Genomic DNA, 25651 nt, shown 5'->3' with positions numbered 1-25651 from the left:
GCCTGTAATTCCAGTTCCAGGGGATCTGACGTCCTCTTCTGGTCTCTCAGGGCACTTGCGCGCGCACACACACACCTTTCAAAAGGTAAAAATAAATCTTTTAGAAAATGTGTATTCTTTTGACCTAGCCATTCCACACTTAGGTATTTGTCCTAAGAAATAAAGAATGTGAATTGGATAAATTCTAGCCAGAGATATTCACAGTGACTTTGCTTCCAAAAGCAAAAAATTGGAACTAAACTAAGTGACTAGTAATGTGTTCCTGGTTAAGTAATTTGACTCAGTGTTGTTATGAATATAAAATAGCTTTTTGTTTGTTTTGTTTTTCAAAACAGGATCTCCATATGCAGACCATGCTTATTTCAAATTCACAGCCCTCGCTGGTCTCTGAGTGCTGAGCATGGGTTACCGTATCCAGTGTGTAAGTTTCCAAGTCCCAGGCAGGAGTACACCATTCTTGGACTCACTGATATGACAGGCCAAAGTGTGGGCTGGGCAAACCAGCTCCTATTCCATTCCCCAGCTCCAAGAGTCCCATTACTATATTATCTTCAGGTGGAGGGTACATCGGATATTAAACTGATGTGAACAGATGTTAGACTTCATCTTAACTACAAGGTTTTTCCAGACAGGATTTCAGTGCATAGCCCTGGCTGTCCTGGAACTCACTCTGTAGACCAGGCTGGCCTCGAACTCACAGAGATCCACCTGCCTCTGCCTCCTGAGTCCTGGGATTAAAGGTGTGCATCACCGCCACCTGGTAATGATCTATATTTTCTCATTTCTCTACAACGAACAAAAACGCTCTCAAAATATGAAGAAAAACCATAGCTAGTATATAGATAAGTGACTATGGAAATTGGATGAAGTAGAGAACAGAAGAGCTAAGTCAGCATGAGGTCAGAACACAGATATGCCCGGTAGATCCTGCTGTTCAGTAGGACTCTTCCAGGCAGGCCCCGGGGATTTGGCAGAACAAGTGCCTGGACCACAGATCCTCAAGGGATTTATGAGCCAGGCTCCCGTGCCGCTGGTGGGTACCAGCCATGTAATTAGGGCTGCTACTCTCAATCACTCTGCCCTGAGAGCAGTCTGTTGCTAACAGCCAGGGACAAGTCTGGTCACCAAGGGACAGATGACGAAGGCACTCATTTTCATAAATCACCGCCGAGATGAAACCGCTAACGTCTCAAACTGATGCCCGCAGGTGACAGAGGTCATCTTTAGGGAGAAGGTCTCTACATGGTGTCAACTCTGCCCGAGCCTGCGTCGAGGGACCGTGAACAAAGAAGTAAAAGTTGTGAGAATTTTGCGGTGACCATTTCTTCAGCCTTTTCTTTTTTCCACTGTGACAGTTGAGTACCCGGCCAAAGATGATGCCGAGTGTGGCCTCCGTTCTGCACCTAGGGCCCTGCCTTTGGCATGAACGGAAATGCGGCATCCTGCCCGCTTTTCCCTAAGTGGTTTTCTTTTCCTGGGTTGCCAAGTCTGGAATCCTGTGGGAGTCTGAGTGTCAACACCGATGAGCACTGATGTGTTCCTGTTGCCACCCGGCAGCTGCCCTGCATGGGCGGTCCTCTGAATCACAGGGACTAAGGCTTGAAACGGGAAGAAATTACTGCCACATGTGACAGATGGAATCGTCCAGTAGTAACATGAGGGAAGTGGATATGGTCCCCAAAGCATATTCCAAAGCCACAGGAATGCCAGGGGAAGGTATAACTGTGCCAGGTGAGATTGGTCCTGTAACAGCCAGAAAGCAGTTCCAGTGGAGTCCCCCGTCCAACTCCCTCCCACGAGGACAGCAAAGTGCACAGGTGGCTGGAGATGCCATTTCTCAACCGAGTTCAAAGAGGAGGCTTTGAGAGCAACCGTTGGCATTGTGCCCGCCCTTCTAAAGTTGAGATTTCTGACGCCTCCCACACTGAGGACGGCCAGATCACCCCATCATAGAAGGCGGTGGCCTGGAGCCTTGGCTTCCCTGGTGTGTGATGTGGTCAGGAAGGGAGGGATGTGGCATGGCAGAAGCCATCAGCCCCTCTCAAATAGTCAAGAGAAATGGTCCCTAAGCCTTGCTTTCCATTGCTTGCTCATCCTGCTTTCTTACAGAACCCAGGACCACCAGCCCAGGGATGGCACCACCCACATGGGCTGAGCCCTGCCCCATCAATCACTAATTAAGAAAATGCCTTATACCTTGACTTGTTGATTCTGACTCGGAATGGCCGACGACACTGTATAAATGGTAGGCCATTAGTAACCCCTAACCTCCCTGAGCCCGTTGTTCCTCTGGGCTAAGAGGATGGGACAGCTGCATCTGCCTGCAGCGGCTTCTCAGGGGCAATAAGAGCAGCGGTGTCCAGCACCTGCAGCCTGTGTGGCAGCAGATCATACTGTCTCCACCTACACCTCAAACAGTTTTAAGTTCTGTGAATTCACATTCCAGGACCTCAGAATACGACATGATGAACGCATGTCCAGTGTGGCTGGTGTCCCTTTGTTAAAAATGGGACATTTGAACACACACATATATACACACTCACACATGCACAAACACAAACACACACACACACACACACAGAGAGAGAGAGAGAGAGAGAGAGAGAGAGAGAGAGAGAGAGAGAGAGAGAGATTGAGAGAGAGAGAGAGATTGATTTATAAAATAAGGAATGCCAAAATGTTCCAGCAAGCCCCACAGCTAGGAGAAAACATAGAGTGAAGGTCTTCACCACACTCAGAAGAAATCAGCTGAGGGACAGTGTGACCTGGGACTTCTCACATCTGTCGCACTGGGTATAACAAACACCCCGTTGGTCGTACTTTGTTGCTTTACAGCAGCCAAGAAAACAAATACCGAAGTGTTTCTCTAGTTACATCATTCAACCAATGTACCATGTTCCAGGCCATGGGCTAGAATCTGAGAATGTAGCTGAAAATCACTGTCTCCCAGCATCTGGTCTCCTATTAGGGGGCTTTAGAACAATTTTGGATTGAGCATACATGTACCCAGAATAAAAATTTAATCTCCTGACCTCTCGGGATGTGTCCACATGAGTTACATCAGGCTGAGGAGTGGGAAGTGGCAGAGATGTACAGTTTCAGGGGCCCTCCTTTGGGGGGAACAGACGCACTTTTCCCCACATCCTCTGCTCTCTGTCTATGAAAACAGAAGGCACTCTCAGCGGAGCAGCACAGGGAACAGCCTGGCTTGAACTGGCCACTAAAGGGCCTTTTACAGCATAGAAACAAATCCCTGCCTTCTTAATCATACTGCAACTTAAATCCGCTGTTCCAGCCGGGCGGTGGGTGGCGCATGCCCTTCGTCCCAGCACTCAGGAGGCAGAGGTAGGTGAACCTCCCTGAGTTCGAGGCCAGCCTGGTCTACAGAGTGAGTTCCAGGACAGCTAGGGCTACGCAAAGAAACCCTGTCTTGAAAACAAACAAACAAACAAACAACAACAAAAACAAACAAAAAATTGCTGCTCTTCTTATTAGGAGAACTGAGTCCTAGTTGGCAAGAAAGACATACATTTCTTATTTTCATAGCTTATATTTTAGTGGGGAACATCTATCTCACCAGAAAAAAATATAAAATATTATATATAGTGTATATGTCACGCAAAGGGATGGATGTGATGTCAGAGGACACACTGATAAGGTCTCAGGGTCCCCAAAAAGCCCCTTGGAGAGCTGTATCTGATCTGGGATGGACAGAAGGAAGAGGAAGCGTTTGTGAGGCCAGACAGCTGGGTTGGCCCAGGAAGGTCAAGGCAGGCCCAAAGGGACAGAGAGGGTACACCGTTCATTTCAACTCTGGCGGGATAATCGCCACATTCGAAAAGTAAATGAAAGCAGTAACTGCTCTGTGCTAATCTAATTCATGGAAAAGTCCAAAAAACTAGTGGATTAGCAGGCCCGGAAGAGCTTACGCTAGGCAAGTTAACATCTCTCTTCCATTTACCTTTCTGATTCATGTATTGTCCCCAGTGGTTGGAACTGATGGATATGTCAAATCCCGGCCAAACGAAGCTGAGCGGTTAAATCCCCACACACATTCACTAGCCTGCTGTGTACAAGGTATTACAGTGGGGGATTCTGGGAGATATCAGAAACGTTGGCGTACGAACATCGACGAGAGGATGCTGCGATCTCATTGCAAGGATGAGACTGATTCAAAGTAAGAGAACAAGAACTCAAGAGCCACAGCAAAGCCGGCTGTGGTGGAAAGGGGTATACGGGCGGAAGAGCCGGCTCAGCCGTGAGACCACTTGCCACACAATCGTGGGGAATAGAGTTCAGCTTCCCGAGTCCCAAATAAATGGTGTGGCAGCCTGCCTGTCATTTCAGCTTCCAAGGGCAGAGATAGGGGATCCCCAGAAGACGCTGGCTAGTGAGAACAGCCACACTGGAGAGCTCTGGGTCTGGTTGAGAGACGCTGCCTCAATCGATAAGACGGAAGAATGATCAAGGGAGATGCTTGTCATCCATCTCAGACTACCACACTGCACACACACCCAAACATATGCACTGCACACACACACACACACACACACACACACGTACACACACACACACACACACAAACATATGCACTGCACACACACGTACACACACACGTACACACACATGTACACACACACAAACATACGAATTGCACACACACACACACACACACACACACACATGCACAAAAATGGGCGGAGGGAGACAAAAATTTAAAAAAGGAATTGAGAGATACCATCATGAGATGTTTGTAGGAAGAGGCCATGGAGATGGGGTGGGGCACACAGCAAGCTCAATGTGACAGGAGTCTGGGGTTACACCCTGAAGAAAGCAGACTATAGATAGACAGGGAGATAAGAACACAGGAGGAGAGGAAGCTATGCGTCAATCAAGCAGAGTCTAGTGTTCAAGGCTGGACCGGGGACACGCATGCAGAGGGAATTTGAATCATTTTCTTCCACCCAGTGCATCTGTCTCCACAGGCCGCACACGCACAGACTCAGCCAATGGAGGGTCAGAACGTGTCTGCACTGAGCACACGGACTTTTGTCCTTGTGCCTTAAGCACACAGGGTCACTGATCTGGTCGCATTGCGATTGTCGCAAAGACTCTGGAGATGATTCTCAGGATACGGGAGATGGCTTGCAAGTGAAGTGCAGACACTGTGTTCTTTTATACCAGCGGCTTAAGCATCCATGGAGTCTCATGTCTGAGGTGCTCCAGGAACTAACGCTCCACGGAGAGCAAGAAATAACTGTGTTACATTATACATTTTGATATCTTGCTTAAAAATTTAAGGTACATGAGATTATATACATACAGAAGGAAAATAAACTATATGACAAAGTGCTTTTGTTTTGTCTTTTGAGACAGGGTTTCTCTGGGTAGCCCTGGCTGTCCTGGAAATTGCTCTGTAGACCAGGCCGGCCTCGAACTCAGAGATCCACCTGCCTCTGCCTCCTGAGTGCTGGGATTAAAGACTTGAGACACCACTGGCAGGCTACAAAACTTCTAATGTAAGATAAATGGCTAAACCTTCCTCTATAGTAATCAGCGTGCCTTCGCTAAACCCACTTTCTCGGCGGCATCTTTTTACAGAAAGTAGACACATTTCACATCCTCGGTGAGAACTCTCTTCGCCACGACACAGAAGGTGCACATTAATAGACACTTGCATATGCTCCTGTCGGGAGTGACAGTGAGAGAACAAACAGTCAACTTCCTCCGTCACAGCTCTGCTGCTTTTTGTGTGCGTATGAGCATTGAGAAGGGTATTTACAATTGGATAGCGGATGTAAATGCTTAACGTCACCGTGGATTGCCAGTCTCTGCCCATCGGTCACTGTGACGTCTTCTCTTCTGCAGGCAGGTGGGGTTTCTCTCCAGCCTGTTCAGCAGACCCTGTTGCCCATCATCACAGGTGCCCCAGGAGAGCTGCCCCGTCCCTGATGCTGCCCCTCGCTGGCAGAATCTCCTCACATATCTGCCCCCATCTGACCCTCACAACAGCCTGGAGCAGGCGGTACAGTTCCCGCCACTGACCGAGTGAGAAGAGAGTCTCTGAAAGGCTAGAGCTAGTGACTTAGCACCCAGGCACAGGAGCACAGCACTGGAAATACAAGCACTTAGATCTAAGCTTTTCCTCTTTAAGATAAAAAGAGCTCAAGCATCTGGGCGGTGGTGGTGGTGGTACAAGTCTTTAATCCCAGTGCTCAGGAGGCAGAGACAGGCGGATCCCTGAGTTCGAGGCCATCCTGGTCTACAGAGTGAGTTCCAGGACAACCAGGGCTACACAGAGAAACTCTGTCCCAAACAAAACAAAACCAAACTAAAATAAATAAATAGAATAAAATGGAAAATAAAAAGAGCTCAAGCCAAGCATGGTAGTGAGTGCCCGTAACCCCAGCATGCAGGAAGCTAAGATAGGCTTTGCTAAGAGTCTGAGGCCAGATTGGGCTACGTGATGAGTACTAGGTCTGCTAGAGCGACAGCACAAAAGAAAAATCATTTTTAAAAGCACACAGCCTGTCCTGGTTAGCATTAACTTGGCCCAGCCAAGAGTCTCAATTGAGCAGCTGTCTTTATCCGGTTAGTATGTGGACCTGTCTAGGAAGGACTGTCTTGTCTTCATTGATACAGGCCAGCCCGGTAAACAGTGCCACTTCCTGGGCAGGTGGTCCTGGGTTGTGTAAGAAAGCTGGCGAGGCACGAGTCTGAGAGGGAGCCAGCCAGTGGCACCCTCCACAGCCTGGAAGTTTCAAACCAATAAATCCTTTCCTCACCTAAGCTGTTTTTGGTCTGAGTGTTTTATCACAGAAGAAAGGAAATGAATACGTCATCAGTCCCTGTCTTTTCCTGGGCACAGGCAACTTTCAGATGTGGCGGGGAGCGGGGAGGGAAGATGCTGGGATTCTACAGATTCTGATGGACAAGCTCCGCAGAGATGTGCCTGCTGGCGGCAGCGGCGGGACTGAAGCAAACCTGCCAGGGGCCAAACACATTTTGTAAAATTAGAATCTGGCCACAGCTCTGAGGTCTACCTGGGTGAGAAAGTTTTCTGAACAAGACAGGAAGTGAGGAGGCCTGAGCTTCCGGTTAGGCAGGTAAGCTAGGCTATGCCAAGGGATCACAAACCTGGGCAGCCTTAGCAGAGACTGTGAGTTCCAGGCCAGCATGAGATCTCTGGTGATACAGATAAAACAAGCAGGAACTACAGGGTCTGCAGGAGGATGACCGCCTTGGTTTGTTTTCTCTGGCTATAACTGAAAAGCACAGACAGCGTAATTCTAGAAAAAGGTTTATTTAGCAGTCCTTCCTTGTTTCTAGGGGAACGAGGCAGCCAGAGGATCTCACTGGTAACTGGGATCTGAACTGGTACTTCTGGCCTGGAACTTGTGCTGCTGGGGCTGGCTACTGGCAGAAACCATCTCCCCCTGCTGATGCCGTTATCACAGACAAAGCTCACTTCACAGGTTCCGCATCAGCAGCAGTGGCATTGGGAGGCCACACACAAGTCTCTCCAGGCTGCTGAACTAAGTAGAAAACAACTTCATACAAGTGAAACAGAAGGGAGCCAGAGACCTCAAAAATCTGGAAAAGCCCCTTCCTAGTTTCCATGGTTCTGGCACATGTAGATTCCTTTTCTCTAAGAGCACAGAAGCTATCTGTTTTGTTTCAGTGGTGTGGTAGGATGGGCCAGCATCTGGCCCATCCTAAACACATTCCCATGTCTTGGGCAGGATGAGGCCTCCATCTCCACCATCAACTTACAGATGGACAACTGAGGCAGTCTGGTAGAGAGTCCTCAGTTCCTTGGTCATGGTAATTGGCCCAAGGGCAGTCACATGCCCTAATCTGGCCAATCAGAAGAGCCTGCCTTTTAACACTCCCTGGTTGAGGAGGCAAGATGTGGATGTGGGTCTCCTGTGGCTGTCTTAGCTCAAGAAGGAAAGAAGTCTGAAGGATGGGGATGGAGCTAAAGCCACACCTAGGCACTGTTCTGGGTATATGCACCAATAAATGCCACCATGGAGTGTCCCCTTTTAAGTTTATGTTGGGATCTTGTCACCACTGTGAGATATTAATCTATGATATTTGGGGCCTTAGGGGGTTATTAAGATTTAAATAAGGCCATCAGCATTGAGTCCTCATCCAATGTGACTGCCATTTCCTAAGGGAAAGAGGCCTCTTAGCAAGGATGTTCTCACCAGGTGATGGCCTGGGCTACCCAATGACAGCAGAGACCACATCAGCAAGAAGTGCCTCCCAGATATGCTCACCTGACCTTGAACCTCCCAGCCTAAAGAACCGTGATGGGAGGAGGGGGCAACACCACCAGTGAAACCTCAGCGTCACTGGGGTGAAATCTTCTGGGAAGTTATTTCCTGAAAGTCAGCACACAGAAGCTGTGTGCCAGAGGTGGCCAAGGTTGTACCTCGCGCTGGCTGGTTTTATGTCAACTTGACACAAGCTAAAGTCACCTGAGAGGAGGGAGCCTCAGTGAAGTTGGTACCAGGATGTTGCTGTGACAGACCCGACCATGTTTTGAAGAGGATGTGGAAGGACTTTGGAACTCTGAGCTAGAAGAGCCACTGAGTGCTACGAGCTCGGTGGGATGTTCTGTCGGAGCTTTGAGGACAAGGATGCTCTCAGCAGTGCAGACGATGGAGGCCTGGCTTGTGAAACTTCAGCAGGAAGCAAAGACTCTACCGGGCCATGTGTGTGAAGAATCTGTGGTGTCTGGTCAGCCGGAGCTGAAGAATCGGCTGTGATTAACAAGAGACCAGAACCAATAAAGTAAAACCTTTGTTTTTCTGCCGGGCCATGTGTATGAAGAATCTGTGGTGTCTGGTCAGCCGGAGCTGAAGAGCCAACTGTGATTAACAAGAGACCAGAACCAATAAAGTAAATCCTTTGTTTTCCTGGGACAATTGATGCTGGTCGGCTGGAGCTGAGAAATTAGTGTTGATTAAGAAGAAACCAGCGTCACTGGGATGAAATCTTCTGGGAAGTTATTTTCTGAAAGTCAGCACACAGAAGCTGTGTGCCAGAGGTGGCCAAGGTTGTACCTCGAGCTGGCAGCTGAACTTGGTAGTGTAAGAGTCACCCAGGTAGAACTGGTTCTGAAGGCATGAAGGGGTCATGGAGAGCAGCTGAGGCTTGGCACTGTGAGAGGCCAGGAGAGGCCATTGGTGCAGGTGCAGCCTCAGTGGCAGTTGAAGGCTCAGGATTGAAGGCCCATGCAGAGAAGTTGAGGCGTGGCACCATGAGGAGAGCCTATGAGAGGCTATTGGTGAAAGTGCAACCCAGCTGCAGCATAGACCCAGCATTTTGGAGAGGCCAGCACCATGCGATGACCACCAAGAACAGCAGCAGCCATGGAGCGGGGCTAGCTGGAGCCTAAAAGACGAGCTGTGTGTGCTGCAGAGCGCTGGGCCAGAGAACTGACTCAAGCCCTTTGGAGGAGGCTAGAAGATGGTGAGCGAATCCCAGATAATTGGACAGCGAGTTATTTACACTGTTGGTAGTTCAGCTTTTCTTTTTTCGGATTGTCATTGTGCCCTGGTTCTTCCCTCCTGAAGGAAGTATTTAACTTAATTTTTGGTTTTCACAAGATCCCACAGCTGAAAGGCTTCGAACTTTTAAAAGAGATTTTGGATTTTTAAAGAGATTGGGTATTTTAAAAAGACTGAACTTTTAATGTGTTTCAATTTGTAAAGACTTTGGACTTTAAAGTTGTTCATGTTTTTTAATGTGAGATCTTGGGGATAAACGAGAAGGGAAAGGTTGTGGCTTAATGGTGATGTGTTTGTGTGTCAACTTGACAAGGGGTCAATTGTGCAGCATAGTTCTATATAAACTTGACACGAGCTAAAGCCATCTGAGAGAAGGGAGCCTCAATTAAAACAGCGCCTTCACAACAAAAATGCCTCTAGCCTGTAAAGTCCCACTTGCCCAAGGACAGATAAATTCCTGGAATGTGGAGAGGGGGGTGAGGTGGGCGGAGGGGCAGGAGTGTGGGGGTGCTGTTCATGTAAGATAACAAACTGAGTGTTTTCACTTCTGTGAACAGGTTTGGTTACTCTAACTGCACAGGTTAGGTAGGAGGTATGTAACAGGTAGGACGTATGCTTGCCCCTGACTGAAGGAAGGTGGGAAGTACATACATAGCCTCGTGCGGTTTGCCTTTATAAGTCCCTGACTAATGTAATTCGGCGCCATACTCTGGGAAATTCTGGATATGAACCTGGCCAATCAGTAATTAATAAGGATTGCTTCAAATTTGGCTCCAGAAAAAAAAAACAAACAAATAAATGTCTCCATATGATAGGAGCCTGTAGGCAATTTTCTTAATGATTGATGGAAGAGGGCCCAGCCCATGGTGGGTAGTGCCATCCCTGGGTTGGTGGTCCTGGGTTCTATAAGAAAGCAGGCTGAGCAAGTAAAAGGAAGCAAGCCAGCAAGCAGTACCCTCCACGGCCTCTGCATCAGTTCCTGCCTCCAGGTTCCTGCCCTGTGTGAGTTCCTGCCCTCACTGCTTTTGAAGATGAACCATTATATGGAACTGTGAGTAAAATAAGCCCTTGCCTCCCCAAGTTGCTTTTGGACATGTGTTTCATCACAGCAATAGCATGCCTAAGACCAGTTTCTACCTAACCTTTCCAGTCTGTGGTGCTTAGTTACAGCACTAGAAAACAGACCGAGACACCAACTGGCCTTTACATTTTTTTATTTTTTGCTCAGGCTAGTTTGGGATGGGTTTCTGTCACTTGCAATGGGAAAAAAAGTCCTGTTTCATTCTTCATCTTCTCTCTCCCTATTTTAATCAGATAGTATTATAGGAAAATCACTCAGGAAATGCTTCACACTCACAGCTGGACAGGAAAACACAGCTCTGTGAGGTTAACACCATGGGAAAAGTTGCATAGACTACATTTTTAAGAAAAAGAAATGCCAGCATAGACATTTTATTTTTAAATCCTAGTAGATCTGTGGCTATATTTGAAAAGTATTTTTTTTAAATACGTTATCCACAAGCACGGCTCATCTATGAGGAGCCTGAACTGGGATCTGCCTTAATCACCCTAATTTCCAAGTTCCATCCAAGCAGAAATCAATTTTCTGCTTTATTCAATCCAACCATGTTTATTAATTACTTTCTGTTCCCCGTGGAATTTCAAGCTGTCAGCCTAGTTTTTAACTGAACCCATTCCTTAAATCCAGGAAGAGCTGGCATGAGCCAGCTTTCCTCAGTACGGAGGAGGCCACACTCTGATACTCCCATCCAGGGCACTTTCTCCTAAATGTGGTCAACACAGACAACACGAAACTATCGCTTGTCTCTGGGCTCTTCCTGGCTCCCTGATACTTTCCTTCTTCCTCATCAGGCTGTCAGGTTAAAGAAATACAGAAAGGATTGGAAACACGTTTGACATCAAATAGAAAAACCATGGTCCTTGGACATCAAATTTGTTTCCACTACCAAGATGTTATCTACTTTCTGTCTTCAAAAATTGTATTCTGAGAGGTTGTGAGGCTTTAGAAAAGAAATAACTACCCCCCAGTCACAGCCTCTCCACAGTGCCATCAAAGTAACCGACCACCTTACCAAGTCATAGTATTTCCGCAGTGCCAATGAGGGCAGTTTGGCTCGTATTTCCTGGTTTTTCATATACATGATCTCTCCCGCACTGATCATAATTTATATATTATCTGTAGGTTGCATTTTTCTTTTTTAAAAAAATTTATTCATTTATTCCTTTAATGTTTGCATGTGTGCTTGAGTGTATGTGTGTGTGCCATGTGCATGTGGCGCTTCTGAAGGCCCGGAGAGGGCATCAGGTCTTCTGGAACCAGAGTTGACGGACAGTTGTAAGTCGCTATGTGGGCGCTGGGAGCCAAACTCTGGTCCTCCGGAAGAGCAGCCAGTGCTCTTAACAGCCAAGCCACCATCTCACCAGGCCTGCCCATTGCATTTGTTTGTTTGTTTGTTTGTTTGTTTGTTTGTTTGGAGACAGGGTCTCATACAAAACCCTGGCTGGCCTGGTACTCACTATGTAGACCAGGCTGGCCTTGAACTCACAGAGATCTGCCTCCCTCTGCCTCCTGAGTGCTGAGATTAAAGGCATGCGTCACCACCGCCCGGCTTGGTCATGTAGTTTTTTAAAGCTCTACACTCAATGCTCAACTGCTTTGCAAAGGGTTGCACTTATGTTCACCATTACCAACGGCAGATAAGAAAAACTCTGGGTTTCTGCAGCCCACATGCCAAGTACATAATAAGGATTTTTTTTTTTTTGTAAGAAAATTGGAAATTTCCTTACCCCCAATTTCCCTAACAGGAATACTAAATAAAACCACCAGTAGTTCCCACATGCCCCAAACAGTTGTACTGAATATCTGCTATGTTCCATGTCCACATTCTGAAACACAGTCAGGATGGAATACAATTATGATTTTTTTTTTAAGATCAAGAGTCTTCCTTAGGTCGTTTGCAAAGCCAATGAAATTGTTAAAGAGAAGAAGCTTCCCCAGAGGCCAGCAGTGCTGGCCTCTGGGGTCCCTGATCGGAGTGATGTGGCCTTGGGTCTGTGTGTCTCTCTAGAGCTGACTTGGTCTCAGGAACGGCACTAGTCCTGGGTGTGTGGCGTTTGGTCTTTATCACAGTGCTGAAGCAAATGGTGGCTGCTGAATTTCAAATATGATCGTCTTTCTGAGGGTGGAAAAAGGCCCTTTACTCACGGCACAGCACGTCCCCCGGCATCTACCCAAAAATGCACCTAAAGACCCTCTTTACCTGGGACAAAAGAAGTCATTCTCACTGTGCTGACATGTGCGCTTACGTGGTGCCCACACGCGTGTGAGCACAACGAGATGACTTCTCCATGCCGGGGTGACTTTGATTTTCAAGTTCAAAGCCAATTCACTTTGTTTTCTTTCCAGCTGCCTCCACCCCTCCCCTCCCTCCTTCCTGTCCCCTCCCTCTTGCCCTTCTTCCTTCCTCCTTCCCTCCCTCCCTCCTTTCCTTTTTCCTTTCCTTTTTCCTTCCTTCCTTCCTTCCTTCCTTCCTTCCTTCCTCCCTCCCTCCCTCCCTCCCTTCCTTCCTTCCTTCCTTCCTTCCTTCCTTCCTTCCTTCCACACTTTTTCTCTTTTGAGGCTAGAGATTGAACCCAGGTCCCACTGAATTACAAAAAGACCTCATTAAGGTTTTTTTATATTTAAAAAAAAAAAAGACAAGAAAGTGGAAAGTGGGACTTGGAGGTTGGGGAAGACAGTCATCGGGAGTCAGAGTGGACACATGAGGACAAGGAGACAATAGGTCAAAGTTCATTCTGTACATGTATGGGAACGTCATCATGAAATCCATTGATATGTTCATTAATATTTGCTAATTAAAACATTTTTTTAGGGGCTGGAGGCATGGCTCAGTGATTAAGAGCACTGGCTGCTCTTGCAGAGGACCTGACTTCTAATTGCCATCACTCCATGGCAGCTCACAACTGTCTGTAATTCCAGTCCTAGGTGACCAATGTCCCTTTCTGGCCTTCACAGGCACTGCACACACATGGTACACAGACACACGTGCAGGCAAAACATCAATACACATCAAATTAAAAATAAAAAAATTAAAACATTTAAAAATTACTCATCAAATGTATACATTTTAAGTATCCTTTGAAGGGCGTAGGAATACCACTGAAGGCATTTCGTTATTCCTGATTTTGAATTTAAAGCTGTGGCTTCATTTTCTTTAATTTTCTTCAATGCATTTTGAGCATTGTCACACAAGTTTCACATTACTGAGGCAGATGTTGTTTTAGGTTTTTTTTCCTAACAGTTCTACAAGTTAACTTGAAATGTATATGATAGAAAACAAAATAGTTATAGAGGGAGAGCCGTTTAAGATGAACAGTGCCGGGCAGTGGTGGCGCACACCTTTAATCCCAGCACTCAGGAGGCAGAGGTAGGAGGGTCTCTGAGATCCAGGACAGCCTGGTCTACACAGAGAAACCCAAAGATAGGCAGTACCATCAATAAGAGATGGCCAGTGTGGACCAGGATATGGAGAAAGAAATCAGGAAATATGAATTCAAATATATTGTCCAATATATTCATGAATTCACAATGGCAACAGAATAAATAAGTTTACCCATTATATATTTTTAAAAATAAAATCACACAAAATAATCCACTCTGCTTTCATATGGCTGCCAATTAGTTCTACTAGGTGGCTCTGAGATTATAATGCTTAGCCAATAAACAAACTCCACTGAGCTCCTCGCAGGCCACATGGAGAGGAGAAACAGCATGTGCATGCATATTTTATACCTAACTTTGTTCTAAAAAGGAGAAGATGACCCGGCCAGTGTCTGTGCTGGACTGCCTGAGGGCTACAGGTCAGATTTCTGGTGACCGCGGGTTTCACACACACACACAGCAAGGCGACAGACAGCTTGTGCTGAGTCCACAGGGCTCAGGTGGCGTTGTGACCTTAGCGTGTAACCGAACCCAAACCCATTTCAGGAGAATTAGAGAGTTAAATGTTTTATAAACCGCGCGCGCGTGGAAGTGCATGTCTTTAATCCCTTCACTCTGGAGGCAGAAGTGGGTGGATTTCTGTGAGTTTGAGGCCAGACTAGTCCACATAGTAAGTTTCAGGCCAACCCCGAGACTATATGAAGAGATCCTGTCTTTAAAAAAAAAAATCAAAATTAAAATTTAGAAGGAAATTAAAGAATGTCTAAATCAAAATTCAAATTTAAATCTGTAGTTTAAAAAAGAGGAATATAGATTTCATTCCTCTATTTGACATATTTGAGCACTATATGAAGAGCTGGGTGTGGGGAAGAAAGCCAAGGCACGCTCTTCTTCCCTGAGGCCTCCGTACCTCAGGGAAGTATGCTGACATCAAAATGTTGTATTTTGACCTTTTCTATAAATAAAACCAAAGAATAAAGTAAAATCCCTGAAAAACTTCAGAAAATATACATGTTAATGCCTTTTTGCTGTAGAGTTTATACAAGTCAACAGTAGCAAGAAGACTAAAAATCTCACCTGATGACTAACGGAACACGGAGGGATGGTGCCATTAAACAGTAAGAAGCCTTCTCCACTGTCTGCATATGCCACATCCTCCCAAAAAGAACATTGTGGTGCTCTGAACAAGAGTGGCCCCCGCAGATCATATATTTGAACGCTTAGTCACCAGGGAGAAGAACCGTTTGCAAGGATTAGAAGGACTAGGAGGTGTGGCCTGATTGGAGAAAGTGTGTCACTGGGGGTGGCCTTTGAGGTTTCAAGAGCCCATGCCAAGCCTGAATCTCTCCTCTCTCTCTCTCTCTCTCTCTCTCTCTCTCTCTCTCTCTCTCTCTCTCTCTCTCTCTCTCCCTACAAATCATGATGTAGTCTCAGCTTCTCAGCTACTCCAGCACCTGCCATGATGACAATGGGCTAAACCTCTGAAACTGGACGCCAGCCCTGATGAAATGCTTCCCTTTGTAAGAGTTGGTCACGTGTCTCTTCATAGCACTAGAACTAAGGCCAAGACAAGCATGGAGAGCAGGGTGTGGCGGGGCACAGTTGTAGTCCCATCACTTGGGAGATGGAGGCAAGAGTTCAGAGGTCATCAGCAGCTGTAACGAAGTTGGAGGCCGACCTGGGCTGCATGAAAACTTGTCTCAAAACTAAACAAAAGTCTCTCTTCATGTAACACCGCGGCTGTGAGCAGGTTGACACGTCAGTCAGCTTTTCCCCCCTGTGTTGAAATGGTCATCAAGCAATACACTGAAAACAAAATATAAACCCACTTCAAGGTGAAAATGCAGGTATTAGCATGAAATGCAGCAGCATTTCACGAAGCGATGGACGCGATGCCGTACCCAGATCGCAGGAAAAGCCTTTGGTGCATCGCGAGAACTGACAGAGTTAGCTTGGCCAATGAATGATAAAGAGGAGAGAGACTAGATTATCGACACTATTAGTATTTCAAAAAAGAATGACTTAAAATACTGAAGTATTGAGAGATGCTTTTAGGAAAATATAACTTCAAGGTTTTTTGTTTTGTTTTTGTTTTTTGGTGTTTTGTTTTTCCTAAGGGGGAGGGAGGTAGCGGCACATACTTGGGGGTCACCAGAAGGCTGAGATAGGAGGATCATGAGTTCAAGGCCAACCTGGGCTATAGAACCCCGCTCAGAACTAAAATCAAGTTACTAAACCTAGAGATGTGGGCTGGTGAGAAGACTTGGGGGGAACCACTTGCCACACAATCCTGAAGACCCGACTTAGTCCCCGGGACCCATGAAGGCCAGAACTGACTCAAAAGTTGTCCTCTGACCTCTACAGATAGATTGCCGCACTCAGGTATCCAGACTCACACACAAATAAATAAAAATCAAGAAAAAAAAAGGAGCCCGGCGGTGGTGGCGCACGCCTTTAATCCCAGCACTCGGGAGGCAGAGCCAGGCGGATCTCTGTGAGTTCGAGGAAAGGCGCAAAGCTACACAGAGAAACCCTGTCTCGAAAAACAAAAAAAAAAAAAAAAAAAGAAAAAGAAAAAGAAAAAAAAGATGTTACTATACTATCATAAAATATTATCAGAAAAACTGAAACTTATATTCATTTATCTTTACTCTTACATTTTTACTAAGTTTTAAATTTTGGGCTGGCCAGATGGCTTTGCAGGTAAGAGCGCCTACTACCAAGCCTGTCAGCCTTCCACTCCAGGGTCCACGGTGGAAGGAGAGAACCAACTCCTACGAATGTGACCTGACCCCTGACCTCTACACATGTATGTGCAAGCACACACACTCAAATAAATGTGATTTAAAAAAATTTTTTGAGACTATGAATTTTAAAAAATACAGTTTGGAAAAAAAAATTGGTAGCAAAAATCTTCTAATGAAAACCAAAAGTCTAGTCCAGGGCCTCTCCAATTTCATTGCCTGAGGCATGTTTTCGTTTTTCTTTTCTAAGAGCATATGACACGGAGCCCAGAAAGGTGCGTGCAGAATTTCATTGACGCAACACTTAGCTGACCCATCTCATGACTAACTCTCGGAAACAGCTCTCCACGTGTCACCTAGAGAACCTGAAACAGGCTTGCTCAACTCTCGGCTGTCCTCTGGGCAGCTGTGTGGTTCTGTTAACTCCTGATTTCTGCTGAAGAAGTTACCTCCTGGCTGGTTCTCTGCATCGGGGTGTGGCTCTCACCCCTGCTCATTCAACACAGCGGTTCACATCATTCAACAGCTGTTTGCTAGATGAACATTTTTCCTGGCAGGGCCAAGTAACACTGGGATTTCTCTTTTTTCTTCTTTTCTTCACAGTCGTTTGTTTTACTTGGAGTTAATGGGTGCCCTGTTTTTGTTTTTGTTTTTCACTTGCACAAGTTGCTATACGTGTTTTCCTATGCCTCCCCCATGAGGAGAGGTGTGCTCCAGTTCCCTTTTCCTTAGGAACAGTTCCCTGGGCGTGTACTGCTTTCATTCTCAGTATAAATTGTGGAACTTTCTGCAGAGTGGTCCACCTGGGACATCTCACTGCTCTTTTGGGTCCCGTGACTTCTTTCAGAGTATGTTCATTTTCCTGTACTTTTTCACTTGTAGTATCTTTTTAAAAAGGCATTTTGGAGGTCACTTTGGAGGTATGCAGTTTTTTCATGTTTGAACGTGTTTTGTGGAGGTCAGAGGACAGCCTAGGGTGTTGATCCTCACCTTCCGTGATGGACAGTGTTATGTCAACTTGACACAAGCTAGAGTCATTTTAGAGGAGGGAACTTCAATTAAGACAATGCCTCCATAAGATCAGGCTGTAGGCAAGCCTGTAGGGCATTTTCTTAATTAGTGGTTAATGGGGAGGACCTAGCCCATGGTGGGTGGTGCCATCCCTGGGCTGGTGGTCCTGAGTTCTATAAGAAAGCAGGCTGAGCAAGCCATGGGGAGCAAGCCAGTAAGCAGCACCCCTCCACAGCCTCGGCATCAGCTCCTGCCTCCAGGTTCCTACCTTGACTTCCTTCAATGATAAACAGTGATATGTAAATGTAAATCAAATAAACCCTGTCCTCCCCAGGTTGCTTTGGTCATGGTGTTTCATCACAATGGCAGAAACCCTAACTAAGACACCTTCTTGGTTGTTCACTATCCGTGTGCCAAACTAACCAATTCACAGGTTTCTGTGGATTCTCGTGTCTCCATCCCAAATCCTGCCCTAGGATGGAAGTACACTGAAGAAGCTCACTATTGTACCCAGCTCTACGTGGGCTCTGGGGATTTGAACTCTGATCTTCATGCTTGTGCGGCACATGCTTTATTCACCACCTCATCCCCTCAGCCCTACCATGTTTGAAGATATTTTTATCCCGTCCTCACAGCTGCTTGCTAGCTTGGTTGGACAGAGACTCCCAGGCTGACAACTAACTGTCTCATCTCACTGTGGACAGTAATTGTATTACTGAGAAGTTCTTCCTCTTCTGTTCACAGAATTCTGTCTGAAGTTTCCATGCTGCGTATCTCCATCACCCCTGGAGGTTTATCTCACGTGCCTGACAGAAACTCTGGCACATGGATTGGATATGGTGATGCTTTGAGTAGGAACGGCCCCCATAGACGCATGTGTTTGAATGCTTGGCTCATAGGGAGGGGCACTATTGGGAGGTGTGGCTTTGTTGGAGGAAGCGTGTCAATGTGGAGGTGGGCTTTGAGGTCTCCTTTGCTCAAGCTATGCCCAGTGTGGACACAGTCTCCTTCTGCTGCCTGGGGTACAAATCTCAGCTCCCATCTCCAGCACCATGTCTGCCTGCATGCTGCCGTGCTTCCCGCCATGATGATAATGGATTCTGAAACTGGAAGCCAGCCCCAATTAAATGTTTTCTTTCCTAAGAGTTGCCGTGGTCATGGTGTCTCTTCACAGCAGTAAAACACTAAGACAGATATCCTGAGATCAACCAACTCCACAGCACTGCCTTGTACTTCCTGGGATCAAGTGTGTGGTTCTCTTCCCTCTGGTTTTCCCGAGATTGTTCCGTAGGATAAACTTCATTACTATTTTAAATTATGTCTTTCTTTTTGGTGGTTGGTGGGGTAGAAGGACACTGACTATTGAATCCAGGGTCCTTTACAAGCTAGGCAAATACCGTACCATTCACCTATATGGACATCTTGCTGTGTATACCCTTTCTATGTAATCTAAGCCTCCCTTGACCTCCTGAACTCAAGCAATTCTCTTGCCTCTGCCTCTCAAGTGGCTGGCACTGTAGGCATATGCCATTGTACTAATGCTATCAATCTTTTGCCCAAGGGGAAAATATCCAGTGGCCGGCATTCCATATGAGGAGGGAGTTAGGTTCCAGATCAAAGTCCTCTGTATACAGTTTTAATTAAGTCCCTGATGTTGAACTTTACCATTCCTCCAAATATCTAGCTCCCTAATAATGTTAAGGGACAGAATGGACACAATCGCAACCAATGGACCCCAGATCAGCTTCTCCTGCCTGAAGACTGCTGTCATTCCCTAGACATGATAGCCTACAGCTCATGTTTTTTAGATCATTATAGGCTAGGTTTAAGTCTTAACTCTCCCTTCAATAACCATGTGACTTTAAGCAATGCATTTCCACAATGAATTTCCACTTACCAAATAGAGATAAGTAAATTCTACCTCCTCGAGCGGTGAGGGGTGAATGAGACAGTCTATGGCCAATACAGAATACCGTGCCTAGAGCCAGAAACCACCGCACAGTTAACTCCTGAAGCTCCTTCCAGGGCTGAGTCCCTAACAGTTCTATAACTTTCACGTTAATTTCTATGGAAATTAAACTAAATGATAATGTCGGCCACAGGAAGTTTTTCAGATAAGAAATTGGATTACAATGACCTAAGTATAAGAGTTTGTGAGTTTATCTGGCTTAAGTTATTGCATTTGTTGCCGGAAGATTGACAGTAAGTTCTTCTCACAAGCATTCTGTGCTAGCACGCTCACACTGCACAAGCATTCTGTGCTTGCACACTCGCACCACAAGCCATTGTCTTCCACACTCACACCACAGGCCACTGTCTTCCCCTGCTGGGATCAAAGGACTCTGCTCTAGGCAGCTTACAAGTTTATGGGTCTAAAGCAAACCCACAGCTGCTCCAGGAATGTGTGTTCAGGAGAGACATGAATCACAGCCCCAGGCTAATTCTTTGCCTGTGAACATTTTTCCTGAAAGTATTCTTTCCCCTTTTCTGAAGGACAGGATGTTCCAAGTCACCAAAATGATTTTATTGAGAAGATGGAATGGATAAAGTCGTGTCTGAGAAGAGACCAGGGCAAGGACTTCCACACAAGAAACATTCCAGAATACTTGCAAAGAATATTAGTCGAGTGTCTTGTGCTATTTTACCTCAGAACTGGGGACATTGTGTCTCCACGCCGCATTTTAGAAGATCTGAAGCCTCCAAAAAGGAGCCACCTTCAAGTTGAGAAGGAGGGGAAGCAGTGTGTTCTACCAAGATGGTGGCATGCAGCAGCAAGACATAGCCAAGGTGACGATGAAGGAATGTTCCAGAAAGACCATGCACGAGGCTAGAAAGCATGAGTTTAGACTACAAGAAGACAACAGAACATTGTGGGTGATGCGGGGATGCCTCTCCAGAGGAGAAAAACGTAAAAGCAACTGAAAAAATTATCGGATGCCTTTGAGTGTTTCTGGGAAGAATTTCTTGTTGTTTTGTTGTTTGTTTTGTCTTGTGACGCTGGAGTTCTTAACAAACTAAATCAAATTAAAGCAGTTACTGATGTCAAGAGAATAAAAAGTTCTAGAAGTATATGGCTTGACAGGAAGCAAAATCAAAATGTATCAAATGCTATGTGTGGGTGGGGGAAGGGTGGGTTGAGAGAGTTACAGGAGCATACTCCATACAGAGAGAACTGAGAGATCGCGCCTAAATTTTTAAAAACTAGTTGTATGAGAAATATGGATGAAAATACCAGAAGAAGTAGCTATGATAATTCAAGATGATCACCCTCAAGGAAGTGGATACAGAAGGAGGGAGACAGAGAAAGGGCCTGCTGTGGCATCAACTGACATTGACATTTGACTCCCATATTATTTTCCGGTAAGAATAAAAATATTTTAAGAAATCACATTTGATTATTTCTCCCCAGACTAGTTTTCTTACACGGATAAATGTACTATTGGCATTGTATAATCATTGTTAGAAGGGCCATAGATACGGCTCAGCTGTGAAGACCCGTTATTGCTCTCCTAGAGGACCTGAGTTCCAGTCTCAGCACCAACATCAGGTAGCTCACAACCAGCTGGAACCCCACTCCTGGGATCTGACACCCTCTTCTGGCCTCCATGGGTAAACACAAACACAGTAAATAAAAAAAAAAAATAAAATCTTGTTTAAAAAAACAAATTAATCATTCATAAATGCATTACCTCCTATCTATCATTTTTGTATGAAGACAAAGTCTATTTTATTTTTTTTTTTTTTTTTTTTTTTTTTTTTTTTTTGGTTTTTTCGAGACAGGGTTTCTCTGTGTAGCTTTGCGCCTTTCCTGGAACTCACTTGGTAGCCCAGGCTGGCCTCGAACTCACAGAGATCCGCCTGCCTCTGCCTCCCGAGTGCTGGGATTAAAGGCGTGCGCCACCACCGCCCGGCCAAAGTCTATTTTATTGATGATTTCCAACAGTATAGTGCATTGTTATTAATTAAAGTCACTAAATTACACAGTAATCAGTCAACCTTTCTTTCTCTCTTCTTTCCTTTTTTTTCTTTTTTAGTTACTGATGATTCAACCTAGGCCCTTTCATATGCCTGGCAAGTGCGGTACCATTGAGTTAAATCCACAATGCCATACAGTAAATTACGTTTTGTGTGTGTGTGTGTGTGTGTGTGTGTGTGTGTAAGTATACTTATGTAAAGAGATGGACATCTAATTCTATAACTTTTTATGAATGAGATTCACAATGAAATTCCCAGGTGTCTACTTTAAATACATTGTTAGCATTTGAACTGGAAATGTCTCCTGCAGGGGGGCACCCTCATGTGTTGGGTGCTCGGTTCCCAGCTTGTGGCACTATTTTAGAGGCTATGGAGCCTTTAGGTGGGTCCTGGTTAGTGAGTGGATCAGAGAGGGGCAGGTCTTTACAGGTTATACTAGCTCACGGCTCTAGGCTAGTCCTCTGCTTTCTGGCCTGTGCCATATGGAGACACCCCATTACCTAATCCCATTCCCACAAGCCACTGATGGAGCCACTTCCATGAATGTGCTGTCCCTGTCACAATGAACTGAAACACTTCCGAAACTGTGGGCTCCCTTAAGTTGTCTTGGTCACTGCAATGTGAAAAGCAGCTAATACAGAAAAATCGGTACTAGAGTGGAGCTGCACACCTTTAGGTCCAGCACTTGGAGACAGGGGCAGGTGGGTCCCTGTTAGCTCAGAGAGAGCCTGGTCTAACACAGTTTCAAGCCAGCCAGACTACATAATAAGATCCTGTCTCAAGGAAAAACAACATGGGCTGGAGAGAGGGCTCAGGTCCTCTACTCTTTTGGAGATTTGGTTCCCAGCACCCACCTGGTAGCCCACAATCATCTATAACTCCAATCCCAGAGGATCCAGTGTCCTCTTCTGACCTCTGCGGGCAACAGGCATGCACATGATGCATGCACACACACACACACATGCAGGCAAAACACTCATACACATAAAATAAATACGTCTAAAAATATTTTTTAAAAAAGTAAAACAACAACAACAAGCACTGCCCTCCCCCCAAAAAAAAAATCAGCGCTGAGAGTTGGAATCATTGCTGAGGTGAAGCAGGCCCTGTAGTTCCCAGACTTTGGGGATTGGTTCGTAAAATCAATGTGCGGGAACTTGGACCTGCAGGCTATAGACACCCTAGAATCTGTGCGCAGAGCATGATGGGCCGTTCCGGTGAGAGTTGGAAACACTAGAATGTGACAGACATGCATACAGTAGACGGGTCTCAGAAGGAAACGAGAATCTGTCAGGAATCAGACTGCAGTCATTTGGGTTACGTTTTGACCAAACAAAAATTAATATTTTAAAAATGGCTCGTGTCCTTCCCATGTCCTGAAAATTGAAGTGAGACCAAATTAAAAAGAAATGGACCAATTAGTTTGGAAGAAGAAATTCCAAACAGCAGTCAGGCTATGGCATGGTTGCTGCTGGCTGCTTTTTGCTAGATTTACAGTGAGAGAGGGTGAAGAGATGAGCAGAGGGATTTGGAAAACGTGCAGCTTGATGAAAAAAGAAACATGAATACAGTTAAAGTTGTAGGCTAGCAAGAACTACAGACAAAGCAGCAGCGGTTAGAGAGATGGGAGACATTTAGGAGAAACCGTGCACTTCGCACTGGGACAATAGGAAAGATGCCTTGAGGGCAAGACCCTGGCTATTGAAAGAGCCAGGATGCAAAACTAAAAAAGCATTCAAAAGACTCCCCATTTAAAAAGAGCCAGAGTGCTTTGCTGGACATGGGTACAAAAGGAAATGTTCTTCCAGGTTTAGCCACACAGACGCTGGGAGGCCAGGGCAGCAATAGTCCATCTAGAGCTGGTAGAAAAGCTTGGTGTTATCTGTATGGCTCTGGTTTTGTGGGCATGCAGACTGCAAAAGCGATGGGTCGGCAAGACTTGCACCAAGGTTCCAGAGAAAAGCCTGGGAGGCTGGGCAATGTGTAACAAGGTTGTGTTCCCTGCAGGTAGCTGTAGCATGAATCTTAATAGGTCTTATTAATAAAAACAAACCTGGAGCCAGGTATTGGGGTGAATGCTGAAAGATCAGAGAAGCAGAACAAGCCACAGCTACCTTACCTCGCCAATTCCTCAGCTGATCCTGTTTCCTTAGACTGGAAGCCTCTCAGTCTTCATCCAGAATGAATCTCAGCTGAATTGTGTTGCTCAAAAGCCTAAAAGCTTAACCAGCCAACTGCTTCTAGTTTCTGGTCCTCGCGCCTTATCTATCTTTCTGCTTTCTGCCATCACTCCCTGGGATTAAAGGAGTGAGTCACCATGCCTGGCTGTTTCCAATGTGGCCTTGAACTCACAGAGATCCAGAGGGATTTCTGCCCTTGGAATGCTGGAATTAAAGGCGTGTGCTACCACTGCCTATCTTCTATGTTTAATATTGTGGCTGTTCTCTTCTCTGACCCCAGATAAGTTTATTAGCGTGCACAATATTTTGGGGAACACAATACCACCACAGGTAGCCCCTGACAGGGCTGTGCAGAAAGCTGTGGAAGCGAAGCCTAAGCTGTAGTGAAGACATCAGGATGCTAGAGATGCCAAGAACACAAGATGTCTGCCAAGGAAAAGTGCGGGTACCCAGTAGAGCTGCACGAGGGTCACACAGGGCAAAGGGCAAAGCTGTACGAATGCGGAACTCTGACCTGTTAGAGCCCAGACGGTTCCACCACATGCCCAGTATGTTTGTTCTACGGGCTGTGGGTCTCGCTTTGGTCTCATTTTTCCTTTTTGTGTCCCCACTCATCCCTTCAGAGAGGGGCTCTTTTACTCTGTGCCATTGAACACTGAGAACACATAAACTTGTGTTTTTACTTTACTGGGGCTCACAGCTAAGAGTTTGCCTTGAGTATCCAAAAAGACTTTGGATCTTTGAATGGTGTTTGGATTGCTGAGACTGATAACAGGGTCGGCACAGGTTGGAGGTAGACTAAATTCATTTTGTGTTCTGAGACGGCCGTGAGTCTTGAGGGCCTAGAACCATGGCTCGAAAGTCAATGTCCCTCACAGGCTTGTGAATTAGATGCCCAGTCCCCAGCTTGTGCCTTTACTTTGAAGGCCGTGGCGCCTTTAGGAGGTAAGGCAAGGCTGGCCGGAGCAGGTCCCTAGGGGCAGACCTTTGAAGCTTGCACCCACTTCTGGTTCTGGCCCGCTATTTCTGCACCTAAGGTCCGTAATGACATTAGGGTTCACGCTTGGCACCGTACATTCTGTGAATGTGACCGTGATGTGAACAAGCCAGGGTCGCATGCTTCCACCACCATGAATTCCGCCATGCCTTCCCCACCACGATGCGTTCAAGCTTCTGAAATTATGAGCTGAAATTAAACCCTCCCCTCACCTAAGTTGCTTTGGGCAGGTATTTTGTTGCAGTTATGTAGAATGGAGCTAACGTGTATAACTGGTATTAACTGCCTTAATCATTCAGTCATCGCTTACTATTATGTGAGCAAAATGATAATACATCAGGAGTAAGCATCAAGTCCGTTTTGCATTAACGCTCTACATTTTACTTACAGGTGTGAAATAGTTCGGTGGGAATCTTTGAACCGCAGAACGAAATACGAAGCTCCTATATGTAAAAATAAATAAATTAATTAATTAAAAAATGGTTTTCTAAATCTATTTTTTAAGTGAAGATATCTTTGTTAATTTATTGCTCATCTCTCATTAAATACTTTAAAACGTTAATCTGGACATGAGGTTCATGGTGAGGTTTTGAAAACCACCAGGATCGGTACATAGCCACATACGCAAATGTGAGGTCTCGTGTGAGATCCAAAGTAGCTTGATGGGCTTATATTTACCTGGAAGCACTCTTGGCAACAGGTGCGGGGAGTATCTCATACTGTCCTGGGCAAAGCTGGAGTGACTGCAGAGAGGGGACAGACAC

General features: G+C 45.9%; 1 protein-coding gene and 1 non-coding gene across 2 annotated transcripts in view; both read right to left on the bottom strand.

Annotated features, from left to right (window-relative positions):
• Nucleotides 1-441: 441 nt before the first annotated feature.
• Nucleotides 442-635, bottom strand: LOC131897755 (U2 spliceosomal RNA). The gene has a single exon (XR_009375778.1). It is a non-coding gene; the product is annotated as a U2 spliceosomal RNA (small nuclear RNA).
• Nucleotides 636-25260: 24625 nt separating this feature from the next.
• Stpg4 (sperm-tail PG-rich repeat containing 4) overlaps nt 25261-25651 on the bottom strand; it is a 21650-nt gene continuing 21259 nt past the window's right edge. Inside the window, exons 4-5 of the mRNA XM_059248469.1 lie at nt 25566-25630; nt 25261-25330 (exon numbers count right to left, since the gene is read on the bottom strand). Of these exons, the coding sequence (XP_059104452.1) occupies nt 25261-25330; nt 25566-25630 (135 nt within the window). The remainder of the gene's footprint in view (nt 25331-25565; nt 25631-25651) is intronic.

Source organism: Peromyscus eremicus, chromosome 22 (genome assembly GCF_949786415.1).
Source record: "Peromyscus eremicus chromosome 22, PerEre_H2_v1, whole genome shotgun sequence".
NCBI lineage: Eukaryota > Metazoa > Chordata > Mammalia > Rodentia > Cricetidae > Peromyscus > Peromyscus eremicus.
This window is presented reverse-complemented; position numbering and strand designations above follow the sequence as displayed.